Genomic DNA, 19,404 nt, shown 5'->3' with positions numbered 1-19,404 from the left:
GGCTGAGGGAGGAAAGCAGCAAAGATACCTTGGTAATAATATTTTATGGTACTCGGGTGGGAGGTAGAGAACGAGAATTTTAAATGAGAGGTGAGGCACGAGAGGAGTGGAATAAGGTGAAAGGAGAAGAAAGTGCCGGAGGAGTCGGGGGACAGACCGAGGTGTGATTTGGTGATGAGAGTCACACCACCACCTCGGCGGTCTGAGCGGGGCAAGTGGTGGAAGGTATAGCCGGGCGGGGAGGCTTCGTTTAAGGGTAAGGTATCATCACCCCTCAGCCAGGTTTCCATCAGGGCCATGATGTCGATGCAATCATCCACAATATGCTCATGGATGGCAAGGGCCTTGTTTGCAAGTGAACAGACATTCTGGAGGGAGATGCGGAGAAGGTGATGGCTGACCCACTGCCAGCGTCCACAGGGTCAGCGCTGGGAGGGGGGAGTTGGACGGGGAGGAGATCGGCAAGATTAGCCCCCAGTGGTCGCACTGGACGGGAAGGTCGGCGAGAAAGTAGGATGGGACAGTTGGAGTTGATGCTTGTAAGCAGACAGCGACGAGTGCCTCAATGGGCCCTTCGTAGGGTGCCAAGAGAGGCACAGAAGGAAGTGTAGGCTTATCTAGGAGGGAGTTAAGCCTGGGACAGTGGCAGGAGAAGGTTGAAGAGTAATGAAGGATGGTGTAGGGATTTGGGAGGGCAGAGTATCCGAGAGAGGAGATATGAAAGGAGGCATGACGACAAGAGAGAACGGTCATGGAGGAATAGAGAAAAGGAAAAGGGAGGAGGAAAAAGTGGAAAAGGAAATTAATAGCACGGGTCCAGAGCGGCAGCCAAAGTGCGCACGTGAATGGACACAGGGAAAAGCTCAGGTTACATAGGCCTGGTTACATGGAATAATTAATGGGATACATATTTCCTGGTAGAAGGGAATAGGTTGGAGACAATAGTCAGAGTCAAAGTCAGAGGTCCCATGGAGGGAATAGGTTGGAGACAATAGTCGGGAGACCAAGGTCAAAGTCAGAGGTCCCATGGAGGGATAAAGCCGACGTAAGCAGGATGGAGTCAGCACGGAGCATCGACAAACCGCTGTCCAAATTCAGAGTCAGGTGTAGCATGCGAGTGAAGTCGAGAAGCTGTAGCTCTCTCTGATGGTTCAGTTGGTAAAGGTAGTGTGTAACTGAGCCCTACAAACCAGAGGTCCCAAATTCAAGCCTGGTCAATGCTGAGTTAGTTAATCTCAAGATATGCAGTGGTCAGAGGCACTACAATTGGCTCAAGCCTTCCAGGATTAGGAAGCAGAAAGCAGCCAGGGTTCCTGCTGTTGATCACTATCCAGAGACCCCTACTGGACAGTGCATATGTGGAGGTCAGGCGAGGACAGGATTGACTTGGCTTTGACGCCCCCTACAGTATAATAGCCTGATGACATTTACATGAAGAATGGACACTTGGGCGAGGTACCAGAGTCTTCAGGAAAGGAGGGGGAAAAGTCTGATAGGGGTGTACGATTATTGTAAAAAATAACACCCCAGCTTCATCCATGTGGTTCAGGACATCATTGAAGAATAAGAGTAAATTCACTCTCACCATACGCAATTCAATATTTTTTATGGAATTGTGGATTCCATATAAAATATTGAATTGAGTATCAATCCCCTGCCATTTACAATCAATGGTTATATTCCAGTTATAAACTCACAGTATATTAATACTGTTTTATAAACATAAGAGCTAGAAAGGTGATATTAAGCGAGCTATCGTCTCAAAGGCAAGGCAATGCTTAGTCACATGATCATCTCAAGGGTGATGCTAGTTATGCTATTAGCCTATTCTTGATAAATTCAAAGTTATTTTTGAGCTAAAAATGTATTTATTCAATAATTTGAATAGTATCGTATTCGAAATACAGTCTAAGTCATGTATCGTCTCAAAGGTGATGGTCAGTCATTGTACCGTACGTCAGTCAAATTGTGATTTCAACAGTGAGTCACTAACATCTCAAAGGTGAGCTCTAATCTTTGGGATTACCTGTTCCAGTTTTGCTGGGTCAGAGTGTAGAGACAGCCACTCCAGTTTCAGACGAACTTTTCCTCTCTCCACGTCCTTCAGAGTGAACCACTACAAACAGAGGGTTAGAGTCAGACACAGAGCAAACATCACAAGACAGGCCAGAGCTGAAGATTATAAAGTGAGGTACAACAAAAATAGTTCACGCATACCAGGTCTGAATAAAACCACACCAAAAAAAGGAACTTTGGTAAATTAATATGGCCGGGAATTTCCTCACAGCTGCTCCTGTTCCGCCACCATAACTTTGTTGAAAGTGTGGCGTAAACGGGTTCCTGCTGTGCTTCTGGAGAAGGTATGGCGGCAGAGCAAGAAATACATACAATATACAGCCCAGAAACAGGCCAATCGGCCCAAATGGTCAGTGCCTGTATTTATGCTCCTCACGAGCCTCCTCCCATGCTACTTCATCTAACCCCTTCAGCATATCCTTCTAAACTCCCAGGAAATTCCCGGCCTAAGTAATCTTCTCAGGGCTGAAGCACATTAGTGGGGCTTAGTGGAGGGAGTTTTACTCTGCATCTATCTGTCCTATACCTGATCTGGGAGTGCTTAATGCTGACACTGGGTGCCTGAAATGAGAAAACATTCCTTTCCCCTGCAGTAACATCTCGCACCCTGATCAGCGTAAAACTCACGGTAAAATGATGACTGGTAATGTACAGCCATCAGTGACAGCTGATGTTTTGGGAAATTAAAAGATGACTTGTCTTCACAAAACAAGTTTGCCAAACCTTTTTTTAAATTTGTTTGTAAGCCCAAAACACAATGATGCAAATTACTCGTGTGTGACATCATCATGCCACAAATGATACACAGCTCTTCCAGCTCTCCTCCCTCCCCAAACAGGGTAAGGGTAGAAATAACAGTGATGTTAGCATACAAACGCTTAACGCATTCCGATCAAATTCATTTTAATGGAGGAATTAACCAGTTTAAAATAAATATGTTAAAGCCTCCTTTAACATAGCAGAGCGAGGAATGTGGTACAAACCCATTAAACATTCATACAACATCATCACCAAAATTAGCTCCTAACCTTTAGTTTTGCCAAATACATTTTCATGAATAATGAAGACAGTGTCCCTTTAATTTTTTTTCCCCTGGCCAGTAGTTATCTCGGCATCTTTGCAACCCCTTACCTCGTCCACAATTTTATTTTTCATCACTTCCCCAAGGTCCAGCTGTATTCTGAAAGCAAAAGAAATACTTTTATCATGTCTCGCTCCCATTCCAAGCACATTTACATCAGTGGAAGAAACAATCAAGACTACACGAGGCACCGACAAAGCAATAATAAAACACAAGGAGACTGTCGGAGTCAGCCATAAAATGTGTGATTAATGCGGGGGAGGCATTGAAATTGCATACAGGGAAGAGGCTATATTTACTATTTTCAACAGATGTCCTGCGCAGCCCAGCTGAATTATTGCAACAGAAAACCTGTTTATAATAGTGTTGCGGAAACATTTTGAGCTGCAGTTAGCACAGGACATAAACATTGCCCCAGGTATCCTCACTGTGATATTTTATCAATTCCCCCTCCAAATTTTATTTTAAAATTACCATTAGCATTTCCTTGATGGCAATGCTCATGGTTAATGTGCTGTTTTATAAAGAGAATTATACAATGCAATGCACAATGGGGTCAATTTTGGTTTGGTTTTACATTGCCTGAGTGGTGATCTGTCAGAGCTGCTCATTATAGAACATGCCCGATTTTAATTTCATGATAATGAGGCAGATATGTTGTTTAGGATTGGGGTGCTGGGTCAGCAGTTGTAGGGATAGTGAACAGTTTGAGGAGAGTAGTGAGTAATTGGAGATGAAAGTAATGAGGATGGGGGGTTAGTTAGAGTCAAGATATCAAAGTAAAGCCAAGCAGACACAGATTCGCTCACACACACACACCGACATGTACGTGTACACTGACCTGCACACATAACACATACGCTCATACAGAAGGGCGCGCACGCACACACATACAGACAGACCTGCACATGGGCACACACATATGCTCACAAAGCACACACACTGACACGTACGTAAACACATATACACAGTGCTCTCACCTGCCCAGGAAGTCATCCTGATCTGGGTCTTTATCAAACATCTCAATTTCCAACAGCTGACCAGGGACTTCGTGGACAATCACCTGTGGAGTGTAGAAAGCCACGGGTCAGAAAGAGGGCACTCGAGATACACTCCTACTCAAAACTATCCTTTGTTGTAACTTCCAACAGCTTGTATATGGATTGTCCCTCTTAGAAGTTGCATTTTATTCTTTCAGGTTTTTGTTCCAGGATTGTAGCCCAGCTCAGTAATACACTGCCTGACAAATAACTTTCAAAAGATAAATTCCAGCTGTTTCAAACAGCTTGAAAATCCAAGGGTGATTGTCCCCGCTGTAGTCATAACACTTCACTAAAACTAACAAAATGGAGAAAATAATCCATTTAAGTCTAAAGCTGAACATATTTCGACCATATTGCTTTCCAGCACTAGATGTCAGCAATGTGCTCACTGAAACAAGATTTGGTGCCAGTGACAGAGGATGTGCAGGTTTTGTTAACTTAGTAGATGATTGTGGATATTGCTGATTTAAAGACTACCACTGCAGGAGGGAAGGAAAAACTGTCCACGGGGTGGGGGGGGGGGGATCTTGTGCACATATTATTGATCAGCAAAGCACCAGTTTTCATAATGTCTGTGGGCTATCCATATTTTCTCTACTCTCGCCCTATCCCCTGTCTATGGAGGGTATATAATGTGAATGGGGGGAGGGGGAGGTTATTTGGTGATGAATACGAGGGAGATTAGAAGCATGTTTCACAGCACCACTCACCTAAATATTAACAAAACAACAGCCATGTAGAATTGGTGTATTACTTCTAATGTGAGTAAATAGGAGAGTGTGTGTAGTGTGTGCAGCCAGTTACTGACAGTTGATTGATGGAAAAGCCTTTCAGCAGCATTAGAGATACTGCAGTGGATTTCAATGTCACACTGATGCCCCCAATATATTACAGAACCATTTTCCACAGAAGCAGTTCTGTAGTATGCTGAGCTGCTGGTGTTGGAGAATCTGCTCCATTTACATTATGGGTCTGGGGAAGATACTGGGAGAAGGGGGAAGTCCCGTCCTGCCAGAACTCTGCCCCCAAAGAGGAGAATGCGCCCCCTCCCCCAGGGAGTCAATGGTAGAGAACACACAGGTCACCAAACACCCTCTCAACCATGTACGGTGTATGGCTTAGAGAAACGAGGGAGAAGATGGAGGGACTTGTACCCACAAGGAAAGGCCATGGGATTGAGGGTAATACATTAGCATGGATTGAGGATTGGTTCATGGACAGAAAACAGAGAGTAGGAATAAACGGGTTATTTTCGGGTTGGCAGGCTACAACTAGTGGGGTACCGCAAGGATCAGTGCTTGGGCCTCAGCTATTCACAATAATGACTTAGATGAGGGGACTGAGTGTAATGTATCCAAGTTTGCTGATGATACAAAGCTAGGTGGGAAAGTAAGTTGTGGGAAGGACGCAAAGAGGCTGCAAAGGCATATAGACAGGTTAAGCGAGTGGGCAAGAACATGGCAGATGGAATATAATGTGGAGAAATGTGAAGTTATCCACTTTGGTAGGAACAAGAGAAAAGTAGAATCATTTTTAAATGGTGAGAGATTGGGAATGTTGGTACCTGTATTCAGAGGGACCTGGGTGTCCTTGTATATGAATTACTGAAAGTTAACATGCAGGTACAGCAAGTAATTAGGAAAGCAGATGGTATGTTAGCCTTTATTACAAGAGGATTGGAGTATATGAGTAAATAAGTCTGACTGCAATTATATAGGGCCCTGGTGAAACCACACCTGGAGTATTGTGTACAGTTCTGGTCTCCTTAACGAAGGAAGGATATATTTGCAACGAAGGTTCACCAGACTGATTCCTGGGATGAGGGGATTGTCCTATGAGGAGAGATTGAGTAGACTAGTAGACAAGTCCCCTGGAATCATGAAGGGGAAATCATGTTTAACTAATTTACTGTAATTCTTTGAGGATATAACGAGCATGGTGGATAGAGGTGTACCGATGGATGTGGTGTATTTGGATTTCCAAAAGGCATTCGATAAGGTGCCACACAAAAGGTTACTGCAGAAGATAAAGGTACGTGGAGTCAGAGGAAATGTATTGGCATGGCTAGAGAATTGGCTAACTAACAGAAAGCAGAGAGTCGGGATAAATGGGTCCTTTTCAGGTTGGCATTCGGTGGTTAGTGGTGTGCCACAGGGATCGGTGCTGGGACCACAACTGTTTACAATATACATATATGACCTGGAAGAGGGGACAGAGTTTAGTGTAACAAAATTTGCAGATGACACAAAGATTAGTGGGAAAGCGGTTTGTGTAGAGGACACATAGAGGCTGCAAAGAGATTTGGATAGGTTAAGCGAATGGGCTAAGGTTTGGCAGATGGAATACAATGTCGAAAAATGTGAGTTTATCCACCTTGGGGGAAAAAAAACCAGTAAAAGGAATATTATTTGAATGGGGAGAAATTACAACATGCTGCGGTGCAAAAGGACCTGGGGGCCTTGTGCATGAATCCCAATAAGTTAGTTTGCAGGTGCAGCAGGTAATCAGGAAGGCGAATGGAATGTTGGCCTTCATTGCGAGAGGGATGGAGTACAAAAGCAGGGAGGTCCTGCTGCAACTGTACAGGGTATTGGTGAGGTCGCACCTGGAGTACTGCGTGCAGTTTTGGTCACCTTACTTAAGGAAGGATATACTAGCTTTGAAGGGGGTACAGAGACGATTCACTAGGCTGATTCCGGAGATGAGGGGGTTACCTTATGATGATAGATTGAGTAGACTGGGTCTTTACTCGTTGGAGTTCAGAAGGATGAGGGGTGATCTTATAGAAACATTTAAAATAATGAAAGGGATCGACAAGATAGAGGCAGAGAGGTTGTTTCCACTGGTCGGGGAGACTAGAACTAGGGGGCACAGCCTCAAAATACAGGGGAGCCAATTTAAAACCGAGTTGAGAAGGAATTTCTTCTCCCAGAGGGTTGTGAATCTGTGGAAATCTCTGCCCAAGGAAGCAGTTGAGGCTAGCTCATTGAATGTATTCAAATCACAGATATATATATTTTTAACCAATAAGGGAATTAAGGGTTACGGGGAGCGGGCGGGTAAGTGGAGCTGAGTCCACGGCCAGATCAGCCATGATCTTGTTGAATGGCGGGGCAGGCTCGAGGGACTAGATGGCCTACTCCTGTTCCTAATTCTTATGTAAACTAGGCCTAGATTCTCTAGAGTTTAGAAGAATGAGAGGTGATCTCATTGAAACATATACAATTCTTAAGGGGTTTGACAGGGTAGATGCAGGGAGGATGTTTCCTCTGGCTGAGGAGTCTAGAACCAGGGGTCACAGTCTCAGAATAAGGGGTCGGCCATTTAGGACTGTAATGAGGAGAAATTTCTTCACTCAGAGGGTGGTGAATCTTTGTAATTCTGTACCCCAGAGGGCTGTGGAAGCTCAGCCATTGAGTATATTCAAGACAGCAGGAAGGTGAAGTTGAGGTAGAGTTCAGAGAAGGTTCACTAGGTTGATTCTGGGGATGAGGGGGTTGACTTATGAGGAAAGGTTGAGTAGGTTAGGCCTCTACTCATTGGAATTCAGAAGAATGAGAGGTGATCTTATCGAAACGTATAAGATTATGAGGGGGCTTGACAAGGTGGATGCAGAGAGGATGTTTCCACTGATAGGGGAGACTAGAACATGAGGGCATGATCTTAGAATAAGAGGCCGCCCATTTAAAACAGAGATAAGGAGGAATTTCTTCTCTCAGAGGGTTGTAAATCTGTGGAATTCTCTGCCCCAGAGAGCTGTGGAAGCTGGGACATTGAATAAATTTAAGACAGAAATAGACAGTTTCTTAAACGATAAGGGGATAAGGGGTTATGGGGAACGGGCGGGGAAGTGGAGCTGAGTCCATGATCAGATCAGCCATGATCGTATTAAATGGTGGAGCAGGCTCGAAAGGCCGAATGGCTTACTCCTACTCCAATTCTTATGTTCTTATTTCCTCAAAAATAAATAGACCAGACAATCTTTCAAATAAAGTTTGACAAGCCCCCACCTGCCAGGTCTATTAGAATACCTGTGTCACAAACTCGTATGTCACAGTCCATTTCTGGTATAACTAAAGGTTCCCACCTGACTGGGGGGGGGAACAGATTTTGCTGTAACGCAGTACTGGAACCTTCTTCAAGAATATGATTATAATGGGCAGGTATATTTCTGAAAGTGTCAAGAATCCCAACAGGCACAGATCAGGATTCTGCCCCAGATCCCGGCCTCCCGCTGCCTCTACACTGCCCTCCCAGGCCCTGGGAATTGCAGGAACAGTACTTTAACCAGCAGGGATGTCAGGACATGAAAAGGTTCTGATGACTGGGTGAAATATACAATGATATTCACCCACCTCATACATTTCATTCCACTTGGGATTCACGTTCTCGCTGATGGTCTTGCTCATGAATGCCTGTGTGCCCACTCGTATAATCGCATACGGATCGGATTTTCCTTTGATGATTCCCTTGACGTAAGTATCCTTCGACTCCAGGCTCGCCGCTTCAATTAGGTGGATTCGTATTATTCCCTAAAAATAAATAGATACGTTCAAATCTTCCTTTCTGAAGGGCTAGATTATTGTACATGGAATAATGAAATGGTAGAGCGTGTGACACGGAGATTAATTGAGTGCTGGCAGCTTATTACGTCTGGGGCAGCACGAGAGCTTGTACTTAACTTGGTGTCAGCAGTAATGTAGGGCCACACCATATAACATGGCAGCAGCACTGGGATTGCCCTCTTTCTGGTCGTGTTTTCACCAGGCTGGAGTTTACTTCCCGGAAATGTTATTGCCACTCCAGTTTCCTGGCATTCGTGGACATTGGAGCTTGTTGCTACTACCCAGAGGAACATTAATTAAAAAATAGACCGGTGGAGGAGGGGTGATTTTCATCACCACCTCGGCAGTAAGCTGGCAGAGCCTTGTGTAGAAGCTTCCTGGCTTGCCTCCCATTCAAATCAGCGCAACAAAGATTGGGCTGCTTCTACAACTCTTTTTGGGGAGTACAAATAAACATTAGATCGAGTGCCCCCCGATCTGGGGGACACTCCAGACACTTATAACAGCCCTCTTTTTTTTTGTGTTTTTTTTTAGGGCATTAAAATTCCATATTTTACAAGTGCCCCCTATAAAAGGGGAGGGGGACTCTAAAACCCGGCAATTAAAACAAATTAAACTTTCAAACATATAAAATCAAATTAAAATGTGGTTGCCGGGGGTGATGATGCACTCCAGTCCCTCTGGCGCCCACCTCTCGTGGAAGACCGCGAGCGTACCGGTGGACACCGCGTGCTCCATCTCCAGGGACACCCTGGCGCGGATTTAGGCGCGGAAGAGAGGCAGGCAGTCAGGCTGAACGACCCCCTCGACCGCCCACTGCCTGGACCGGCTGATGGCACCCTTGGCCGTGCCCAGGAGCAGTCCTACGAGAAGGCCCTCGGACCTACCCGCTCCCCTCCACTCAGGGTGCCCAAAGATCAGGAGTGTGGGACTGAAGTGCAACCAGAGTTTCAGGAGCAGCCCCTTTAAATATTGGAACAGGGGCTGCAACCTCGCACATTCGATAAAAACGTGGAACACGGACTCTTCCAGACCGCAGAAATTGCAGGCGGCCTGGGAGCCCGTGAACCGACTTAAAAATTTATTTACGGGACTGCTCCGTGCACCACCCTCCAGGTCAAGTCCCCGATAAATAGTGGGAGGACTCCCGCGTAGAGTGCACTCCATCGGGGACCCCCGCCTCCTCCGGACGGCAAGATTGTGCGCCATGGCGTGTCCGGACGGCAGACGAGGATGGCAAGGTTGAGAGTGTGCAGGAGCAGCCCGTACAGGAAACCCCTCCGCACAGAACCGAAAGGCACGGGATTTCCCCGAGGCAGCTCAAGTTGTGAGGGAGGTTCCAGGGTTTGGCGCCGATGAGGAATTCCGTCCGGACGGGGGTCAGTCCGGACGGGATCTCCCCACGTGCTTGAGCCTCCTTGACACACCTAACGGAGTCAGGGCCCAGAACTATTTTTAGCGACTCGATGGCATCGGCCGCGAGCCGGACGTCGGCCGAATTTAGGCGCAGTGCCAGCACGTCTGGTGCCATCCAGCCCGCTCCTCCGCCATCGAGCAGGTCCCTGACCCTGGTCACCTCACCAGCCACAACCCTCTCGTCCGACTGCCACCTAAAACCTCGGTCGTGGAGGTACGGATTCCCGAGCAGCGGCTCCTGCAGGACAGCCGCCACTCCAGCCGGTGGAGAGCTGCGCTTGGTGAAGACTTTGTTCCAGACCCTGGTGAGTTCCTTGTAAAAGACAGGCAGCTCCCGGAGGGCGGTCCTGACGCTCCCCACACTCACAAACAGGAGTTGCGTGTCATAATTGAGGCCGTGCTGCTGGCGGAAGAAATACATCGCCAGCGCACGCCACCTAGGAGGGGGCTCAACGTAAAGGTATCTCTGCAGGGTCTGAAAACGGAAAGTCGCGAGCTGGGTACTGACGCACACCAACGACTGACCGCCCTCCCCAAGCGGAAGACTCAAGACCGCGGCAGAGACCCAGTGCTTCCTGTATCCTGGAGACAAACGCAGGAGGAGGGGTCAAAGTGACCAGCCAGTACCACAGCATAGCGGCCATCAGCTGGTTTATGACTAGCGCTCGACCCCTGTAGGACAGCACTCGGAGCAGTCCTGTCCAGCGCCCTAGGCGAGTGGCGACCTTGGCCTCCAGCTCTTGCCAGTTCGTCGGCCAGGCTTCCTCGTCGGGGCTAAGGTAGACTCCCAGATAGAGGAGATGGGTCGTGCTCCAGGCAAAAGGCCTGAGCTCCTCCGGCAGGGAGTCCACCCGCCACTGACCCACCAGGAGTCCGGAACATTTCTCCCAGTTGATCCTGGCAGAGGATGCGGCCGAGTAAATCTCCTGGCACTCACGCATCCTCCGCAGGTCAGCGGGATCCTCTACCGTGAGGAGCACGTCATCGCCGTAAGCCGAGAGGACGACCTCCACGCCCGGCCCTTGCAGAGCCAGTCCCGTCAACCTCGTCCGCAGGAGGCGCAGGAAAGGCTCCACGCAAATGGCATATAACTGGCCGGACATGGGGTGGGCTGCTTCTATAAAGGGCATTCGATATTATTACAAACAGGTCAACCCACAACCACTGCGCTATGATTGGCTGGCCGAGTGCTATTACCAAGTGCATTAATACATCACCGGTCTCAACAGGATATCAGTGTCTGAACAATGGACAGTAAATAGGGGGTCTTGATGCCCACACACCATCAAAATACCACCACCTGTCATTGGGGCAATTCCACCACAGGAAATGATTTTGTTGGCAATGATTTGGTGAAAACATACATGGTGCGATACCTACCCGAGGCAAGGGAGAACGGAGCTCAGCCACCCGGAGTTCTCCAATAAGAGGGCAGGTGATCCGGTTTGGCAAAACCAGGAAGGAGGCAATGGTGTCCATAAGTACAGTGTCAGACTTTGAGCTGTCCAAGGAGAAAAGAGACAGAGCAAGGCAAGAGGAGTAATGAGGGAGGGAAAGAGTGTGATAGAGAGAAACAAAACAATCATCAGAGCCTTCAATTGCAAAGGATATAAACTTAAAGAAGCACTGTTAATTTCAAAGCAGGCTGATCTACCAAAAATAGACTTTTTCAAAAGGCAAGGATAACTGGAGGCAAACACTATGAACAATAATTACTTTCCCTGAAATGTTTCAGGTATACCCTGGTATTTTTGACTATTGTTTCTAAACAATCTTCATTATAGGATTCCCCAGTAGGACCTTGTGTTCATCTTTTTTTTAAACAAATGTGAAAATTCTTATTAAATCATCTGACTCACAAAATCTTGTATATTTGTGAAACTAATATTGATTACAGTTTTTAACATACTTTGGTTTTGTTTATTTATATATATATATATATTATATTATATTATATATGTAACATTTTTGGAAAAAAGGTGAGAACTCTAGAATGTAATTCATATTGTTCTTGGAATAATCTTTCCAATGCCTTAGTTTTATTTTTGATCCTCAGGAGGGTTCAGTATGCTTTTGCTCCTATGAACGATCAGTACCTCAGCCCCGGAATATCCAGCAGGTTGGTGAGTCCCGTCCAGTTAATGTCCAGCACCTGAAAGGACAAAGTGTCTAAACCATTCTCGGAATCGCAACTATATTTCAATTTAGTGTGTAACAGATTTGTGTCAATTCAAAAGTAAAGAGTTCCCCTTAAAGTGTCAGACCCATGACTGAAGCTAGGACTCCATTCAAATCCAGTGCAGATCTGCCAGTCTCATTCATTTTAATTTAAATGTGACCTACCTTGATCCATGTCACTCCTAAAAAATAAACCCATACCCATCGGGTAAAACTGTGTGACCCGTGTTCCGGTCAGCAGGAGCACAGGTCGAAGATAGGTCACTACAGGACCTATTCACTGACCAGCACTCCTGTCAACCAAGACCTTCTATAGGAATCTTGCAAAATAATTTATTTATTCTCAGAATGTGGGTGTCAGTGGCAAAGCCAGAACCCCAAGTGGCTTACTAGGCCACTTCAGAAGACAGTCAAAAGTCAAACATGTTGGTGAGGGGCTGGAGTCCCATATAGGCCACGTAAGGATCGCAGGTTTCCTTCCCTAAAGGACATCAGTGGACCAGTTTGGATTTTACAACAATTCCGGCAAACTTCATGGTCACTTTTACTGATACCAGCTTTTTATTTCCAGATGTAATTCTTATACTGCCACAGTGGGATTTGAACTCGCGTTCTCTGGATTATTAGTCCAGGCCTCTGGATTACAAACCCAGTAATATAACTACAGGTACTGCACTACTGCACCCTTGTTTGTTTTAAAGGTTTCTAATTTATGCCACTCTTTGTGATCATCTCACTCCAAGCATTTCCCTGATATTGACAAATTCATGATCTTAAAAATTCAATTAGGTCAGTTTCAAGTCTCCTTTTTTCCCCATAGAGCACACACCCAACCTCCCAAGCCCAACCTCCTTAACTTTTCCATATCAATTCCCGATACCAGGAATGATCTCCATTGCTCATCTCAAACCTCTTAGAGGCAATAATACATTCCCGATGATTAGGTGAGGAGAAGGGCATTCCCAATTGGGGTCTTTAATCATAACCTTTCCTGATTTGTACTCTATCCCTGGATTGGTAGGTTGGCAACACATCACAGCCCAACTGTTGTCCAATTAGTTTGTGTTTGCTTCTTTCATCAATTTTCTCCCAACTTCTCATTTGTACTAATGACGCTGACTCATGCGTAGGGCGTTTAACAGCCCTCCAGTCGCTCACCAAGTGGCCACTCTTTATGTGTGAGGCCAGGCAGTGGGCAGGCTATTCAATCATAGGAGATATCACAAGCTGGGCCTGATCCCGTTTTATTTACTAAAACAGCAAATAATGTGGAATTAACAACTTCAACATGACCTGGCTCCTTATAAACCATTCCTGCAGCGTACAGCCTAAGATCATTTACAGTATTGCTGGACTAATCCCAAGACAAGATCTCACTGATCCCTAGTTAAGCAGTCCTGTACTTATCCCTCGTCTTCTGTTACATTAGTTTGTTTTTTGCTTCCACAACAATATACTTACTGGGCGTCGGATGAAAAACATGGTCACTGCTCCCACCAATGGCATGTCTCCAATCAAGGGCTCAAGGATTACGCGAAGCATCCCATGGAGCTGTAGGAGAGATGGGAAAACAATCAGCAACTCAAGGAACAGACGGTCGAACAATAACCGCTCGGACACCTCGTGAAATGTGTCGCACATGATGCGATGCAGGTTCATAGCCAAGATTACTGGACAGGCCTATGTTTTCTCCCCAAGCTCACCTCACACGGAATGGTCGTGTCAATCAGGCAATTTACATAATATCGGCTGTTGCAGTAAGACTCTGATTAATACTGAGGTGTTTTCACTGTTTCAACTGCTGCTGCCACATTTCAGTATTTATTTAGAAACTTACTGTACCAGTGCTCCTGCCACCGCCCCCCAGGTAGATCTGTCCCCTGTCCACTCCCATTTCTGGTAGCTCATTCCTTCGCCCACCATTGCTCTTGTTTTGACCCCAATGCTCTTGTAACCTGGGCTGCCTGAACTCAAACCATTCTGCTACAGGCAGCTAACATCAGCCTGTCTGATCCACTGGTTGCTGCAAACTAGCTGATGCGGACTGCTAGCGGCTGGCTGCAGATTGACTGGTAGCTGATTGGCTGCTGGCGACTGGCTGTGGATTGGTTGCTGCTAGCTTGCTGCGGATTGGCTGCTGGTGGCTGGCTGCGGATTGGCTGCTGGTGGCTGGCTGCGGATTGGCTGCTGGTGGCTGGCTGCTAATTGGCTGTTGCTGGCTCGCTGTGGATTGGCTGCTGGTGGCTGGCTGCGGATTGGCTGCTGGTGGCATTATTAGCGCAGTACTGTGGTTTATTAGCTGGGCGCTAGTGAAGTTAATAAGAGCTTAAAGGGCATGTGGGTAGGACGTGTGAATTGGTTCATTGTGCCTGTGTATTTTGACCCTACCAGTCAGTCATTGTTCCTATAATTAGCAAATTTTTAAAATCCTGCTACAGGAGGCTACATCTGACGTTCACATACATCTGCCTGTAGGTGCTTGCCCTTGTGCATGTCTGCGTCTTCCCATGCATAGCATGTCCCTGCCCGTGTGCCCCTGTACCCAATACCTTATTTGGATTGTACAAAATGTCTTCAATTTATTTTTGGAAAATGCCCATTGTGGGGCAGAGCAGGATTCATTTTTATTTCTTAAATCAGTTTTCCTCATTTCATAACTTCTTCCCAATCATACTACTTTTTGGCTGGAAGGGCAAAGTGGTCAGGTTCGTCACTCAATACTGCAGCTAGGGACTGCATTATCACAGTCTGGGAAATTGCAGGTTTTTATTGCAACCTCCTCGTGATTATGACAGCTCTATCCAGGAACCCTGCCCAGCAGCACTGCTGTTTAGGAAAGGTTTAATCTAGGAGAAAGCACAAGGTGTTTGAAGTTGCTCCAACTAAAAGTGATACAGAAGTCAACATATGGTGTTTTGTTCAGTGTCAGCTCATTGTCTCCACAACCAGCCCTTGCCCCCTCATACAATAATGGCTGGCAAACGTTAAGATGCTGATATTATTCATTGTTACAATTTTTTGTAGGAGCAGTGACTTCTTCAGTTCCATCTGGTGCTGCTTGTTCCTTTATTTCAAAACTGATGTCAATGCAGGGTCTTCACAACAGCTCTGGTGCTTCTCGGTGTTCTCGATAATCAGTGGCTGTGGGGAAGGGAATTGGGTGGCTCTATGCAGTCATGAGAGCCATTACCACCAAATCTGACCTAACCTCCACACCCACATACTTTCCATCTGCAGTCACATGACTGGGAATCGTGGCCAGTTTTCCCCCTCCCTAGCCTGGGCACACGAAGACCAGGTAGCGTACCCTCGCTGCTATGCCAGCTGCTATCAGTGATCTGAACACAGGCAGATGATGGAACCAGGAATCTTCCAAGTCTGTGTGGCTCAGAACCACACCTAACGGTGCATTCGCCCACGGAGCCATCAAAAGGTGACATTTTAAACAGATTGGGATTCTTCTTCAAGTGTCATTTGTAACAAAGGTGCATGAAACAGGGGCACAGATTTACAAGGTGCACTGAGCTTTACTATTTCCCATCAAGTGACCTACCTGGATACCATTCACTCCAGCTTTGCAGAAATACTTCTTCACTTCAACATTGATTTCACAGTCACCAATGTAACTACAGAGGGAAAGACAACAGAGGAAACCCCATTTTAGAGAATCTCAGAGTTTATAGTATAATGGCTTCAAAAGCATGGGACAGAGCGGTATCCTTTTTTTGGATTGTTTAAGTAACTCATTCAATTGTGATCCAGGGAGTAGCCGTTACCCAAGGTCAAAAGGCGCTAGCAGAGCTTCTATGTGATTGACTGTTGGAGGGAAGGGCTGAGGGGAGTCACGCCTGCCACAGCCCAGTTACAGAGAGGCACTGGCAGAGGTGAGGAGACGGTCACTAACTGCCCCCTCATGCTAAAGCAATGATTCTGTTGGGCGCGGCGCTGTACGCAAAAATTATTACTGCCTGCTGCACAGGCACAATTTTGCAATTGAGAGGGGGATGAGCAGCAGCTGAGGATGGAGTAGTCTGATGAAGGTCCATATGAAGACAGGAAGGAGAGGGGGCAGACATGGAGGGGGCATGATGTTCAGGTAGGGAGAGTGGTCCAAAGCTCTTACAGAACTACTTCTGGTAAGCAACACTCAGTCCCACCTATGAACTTTCACCAAACTGAGATCTCATGCAGTGCCAGCTACACAAACAGCACATTCCCTGTTGCTCGGCTGACTTGGCAGGTTGCCCACCGTTGCACTCACAGTCAACCCCAAACAAAAAAGGAAGGGAAAATAAAGTTTCATAATTTACTTCAGTGCCTGTACAAAGCTGAAGTGATCCATTTCCAACAACCATGCTTTTTCTTGGTGACTCCATAAGGTGGGCTAGCTCCACATCTTAACCTTAAAGTGTGATGAGGTACTGCCCAAGTGGTGGCAGGTGGGTGGGGAGGTGCCGTGATCCACTGAGTGCAGGGGCTCCAGATGTTCCTGCAACAGCTGGAGCCAAGTGTGACAATTCAGTGGCTGCCAGGACAGTCAATTACAGTGCATCCCCTAGGTGATATAACAAGGTATTTTGTGTGAGGTAGCCTCAGGGAAGGGAGTGTAAGAAAGATTTCAAACAAGAATACTTAAACAGCAGTGGCACCATGCCTCCAAACTCAGCCTCGCCAACGCCTGGAGTAGAGAATGAAGACCTTCACTTCTACGGATGCCTGAAAATTTCTTGTACATTTGTTCCAAGCTTCAGTGGACCTGGAACATTGGATTAGCCTGCTCCGCTATCTCCTACCAGGCAGCCCGAGATGCTGCATTTGCAGGAGGGGGCATTCTGCCCTCTTTTGTTGCACCTTTTGTAGCAGGACATCCAGGGCACTATCAGTGAAGGGGACGTTTTGCCAAGTTTCACCTTCCAGCCGTTATGCATTTCAGAGAAGAAAAAGGACGAGCATATTCCATTTAAATGCTGCTGACTGGCTGCAAAATCTGGCCAATCAACTTGCGTTTTCTATATGTGCAGAGAACGGAGACAAATGAAGGGGTGGGCCTTAGATTGTAACATTTAGCGCAGTCCACTCATGACACTACAGGCACGGGTACGCCTGCAATCCCAGTGTTAACAGAATCATAAAGTCAAGGCTCGTGTCTGCAAAGTTTACAACGCAGGAGGCCATTCAGCCCATCGGTTCCATGCTGTCACTTTGCTAAAGTAATCCAACGTTACCCTCACCTCACTTCCCAGCTTTCTCGCCTTAGCCCTGTACCTTCCTCTGCAACAGCCTCCCTGCAAAGCAGAAAGCTTTATTGTGACAACAAAGGGAGCGTTTTGCTTTGGGGAAAATGTGAAACATTTCTAACTAGCCCAGCAGATCGATTGGCTGATAATGAAGGGCTGCTTCTGCTCAGAACATTGCAAAGAATGCTGGGAAATGCTGTTGAACAACAACAACTTGTATTTATATAGCGTCTTTAATGTAGTGAAACATCCCAAGGTGCTTCACAGGCACATTGAGGGAAAAATATTTGACACCGAGCCGCATAAGTAGAAATTAGCGCAGGTGACCAAAAGCTTGGTCAAAGAGGTCGGTTTTAAGGAGCGTCCTGAAGGAGGAAAGAGAGATAGAGAAGCGGAGAGGTTTAGGGAAGGAGTTCCAGAGCTTGGGGCCCAGGCAACAGAAGGCACGGCCACCAATGGTTGAGCGATTATAATCAGGGATGCTCAAGAATTAGAGGAGCGCAGACATCTCAGGGGGTTGTGGGGATGGAGGAGATTACAGATATAGGGAGGGGCGAGGCCCTGGAGCGATTTGAAAATAAGGATGAGAATAAGGATGAACCACCCACTACAAAAAATGCCTGGAAGATGGATAAAGACAGTTGAAAATGCTCAGAAATAGGAAGATTTTGCAATCCATAGAATACTCTCTCAGCGGTGTCTGATACTCTATTTGTTCAATAAGTGGAACCAACCTCAAGAGTGTCTATTACTCTGTTCACAGCACTGACTATGGGCTTTGATCCTTCACCTTGAGTTTCTTAGTTTAAAAAAAACAAGAATGAAAGTCACATAAATTATATTGGGTCAGGTCTGGTTGTTGTAAGATAGATCTTGCGCTCAGCTTTACAAGTTGCACAGATGCAAAACAACTGCAGGGTATAGCAGACAATTGGCCTTCTGCATGTTTCGTGTTCAATTCCTTCTGCCCACTATCTTGTGCCAGCTGCTAGTGCCTTGCACAGTTCTTGTGCCAGAGGCTCATTAAAGCCCCAGAATACATGTCAAAATATTTAAATGAGTACCTTGTAAAATTTCCTGACTTTTGCACTGGGATTGTGCTTATTGTTTTCCTCTACAAAGCCTATTTTGAACAGGACCAAGGGGAGCAGCTCCATTTGCAATAGATCTCTTAAAGGGGAACAAGCTTTATGTTTTTGTTGTTGCAGTGTTTTTTGATGCAGTCTTTTTAATGAAAGATTTTTTCAATATTTCTGAAATTTTTATGAAATGTATTTTATCATTCATTTTTAGGGTCAGGATTTTTCTTTACTCATTATGCTAAGTTTGCTCTTGAATGTCCTGAAACAATGAGTCTGGTATTGCCTGCCACGGCATTGGTAAAAAATGAGGACATGAAGAGGAATTCTTCCAATACAGATTTTTACAGAAAGGCAGGAAAATACAAGGCATCTAGGTACAAGCTGCAGAGTCCTGCAGGTGGCAAGTGGAGGTGACGTTACTGATGGGGATTGGCTTGGATGTGCCCCAAATACAGTACTTCATGTTTGAAGAAGTGAAATAAGATCAAAGAAAGCATGCTAGGGAGAGCGGTAGAACCCAGTCACATGAGCTGCACCTAACGTTACGCCACCAACCATATCTGCAGATCTCGGCACATCCGCCTGCTAATGACTGAGCATAGCTGTCTCTGCAGACTGCAGGCAACCAGTCTGCTGCACCTGCTGCAGGGGAAGGTGCAGCCAATCTGCAACACAGGCAAGGTCACCACGACGCACCATCTCTGCTGCAGACTTCGTCTGGGCTAG

At 46.3% G+C, this 19,404-nt stretch overlaps 1 protein-coding gene across 1 annotated transcript in view; it reads right to left on the bottom strand.

Moving 5' to 3' along the window:
• esyt1a (extended synaptotagmin-like protein 1a) overlaps nucleotides 1-19,404 on the bottom strand; it is a 141,847-nt gene that overhangs the window by 41,147 nt on the left and 81,296 nt on the right. Inside the window, exons 5-12 of the mRNA XM_070869601.1 lie at nucleotides 15,913-15,985; nucleotides 13,821-13,910; nucleotides 12,278-12,333; nucleotides 11,562-11,682; nucleotides 8,556-8,732; nucleotides 4,138-4,220; nucleotides 3,208-3,256; nucleotides 2,027-2,116 (exon numbers count right to left, since the gene is read on the bottom strand). Of these exons, the coding sequence (XP_070725702.1) occupies nucleotides 2,027-2,116; nucleotides 3,208-3,256; nucleotides 4,138-4,220; nucleotides 8,556-8,732; nucleotides 11,562-11,682; nucleotides 12,278-12,333; nucleotides 13,821-13,910; nucleotides 15,913-15,985 (739 nt within the window). The remainder of the gene's footprint in view (nucleotides 1-2,026; nucleotides 2,117-3,207; nucleotides 3,257-4,137; nucleotides 4,221-8,555; nucleotides 8,733-11,561; nucleotides 11,683-12,277; nucleotides 12,334-13,820; nucleotides 13,911-15,912; nucleotides 15,986-19,404) is intronic.

The sequence above is a fragment of the Pristiophorus japonicus genome, chromosome X, assembly GCF_044704955.1.
Source record: "Pristiophorus japonicus isolate sPriJap1 chromosome X, sPriJap1.hap1, whole genome shotgun sequence".
Lineage (NCBI taxonomy): Eukaryota > Metazoa > Chordata > Chondrichthyes > Pristiophoridae > Pristiophorus > Pristiophorus japonicus.
The sequence above is the reverse complement of the archived record's forward strand: the minus strand, read 5'-3'. Positions and strand labels throughout refer to the sequence as shown.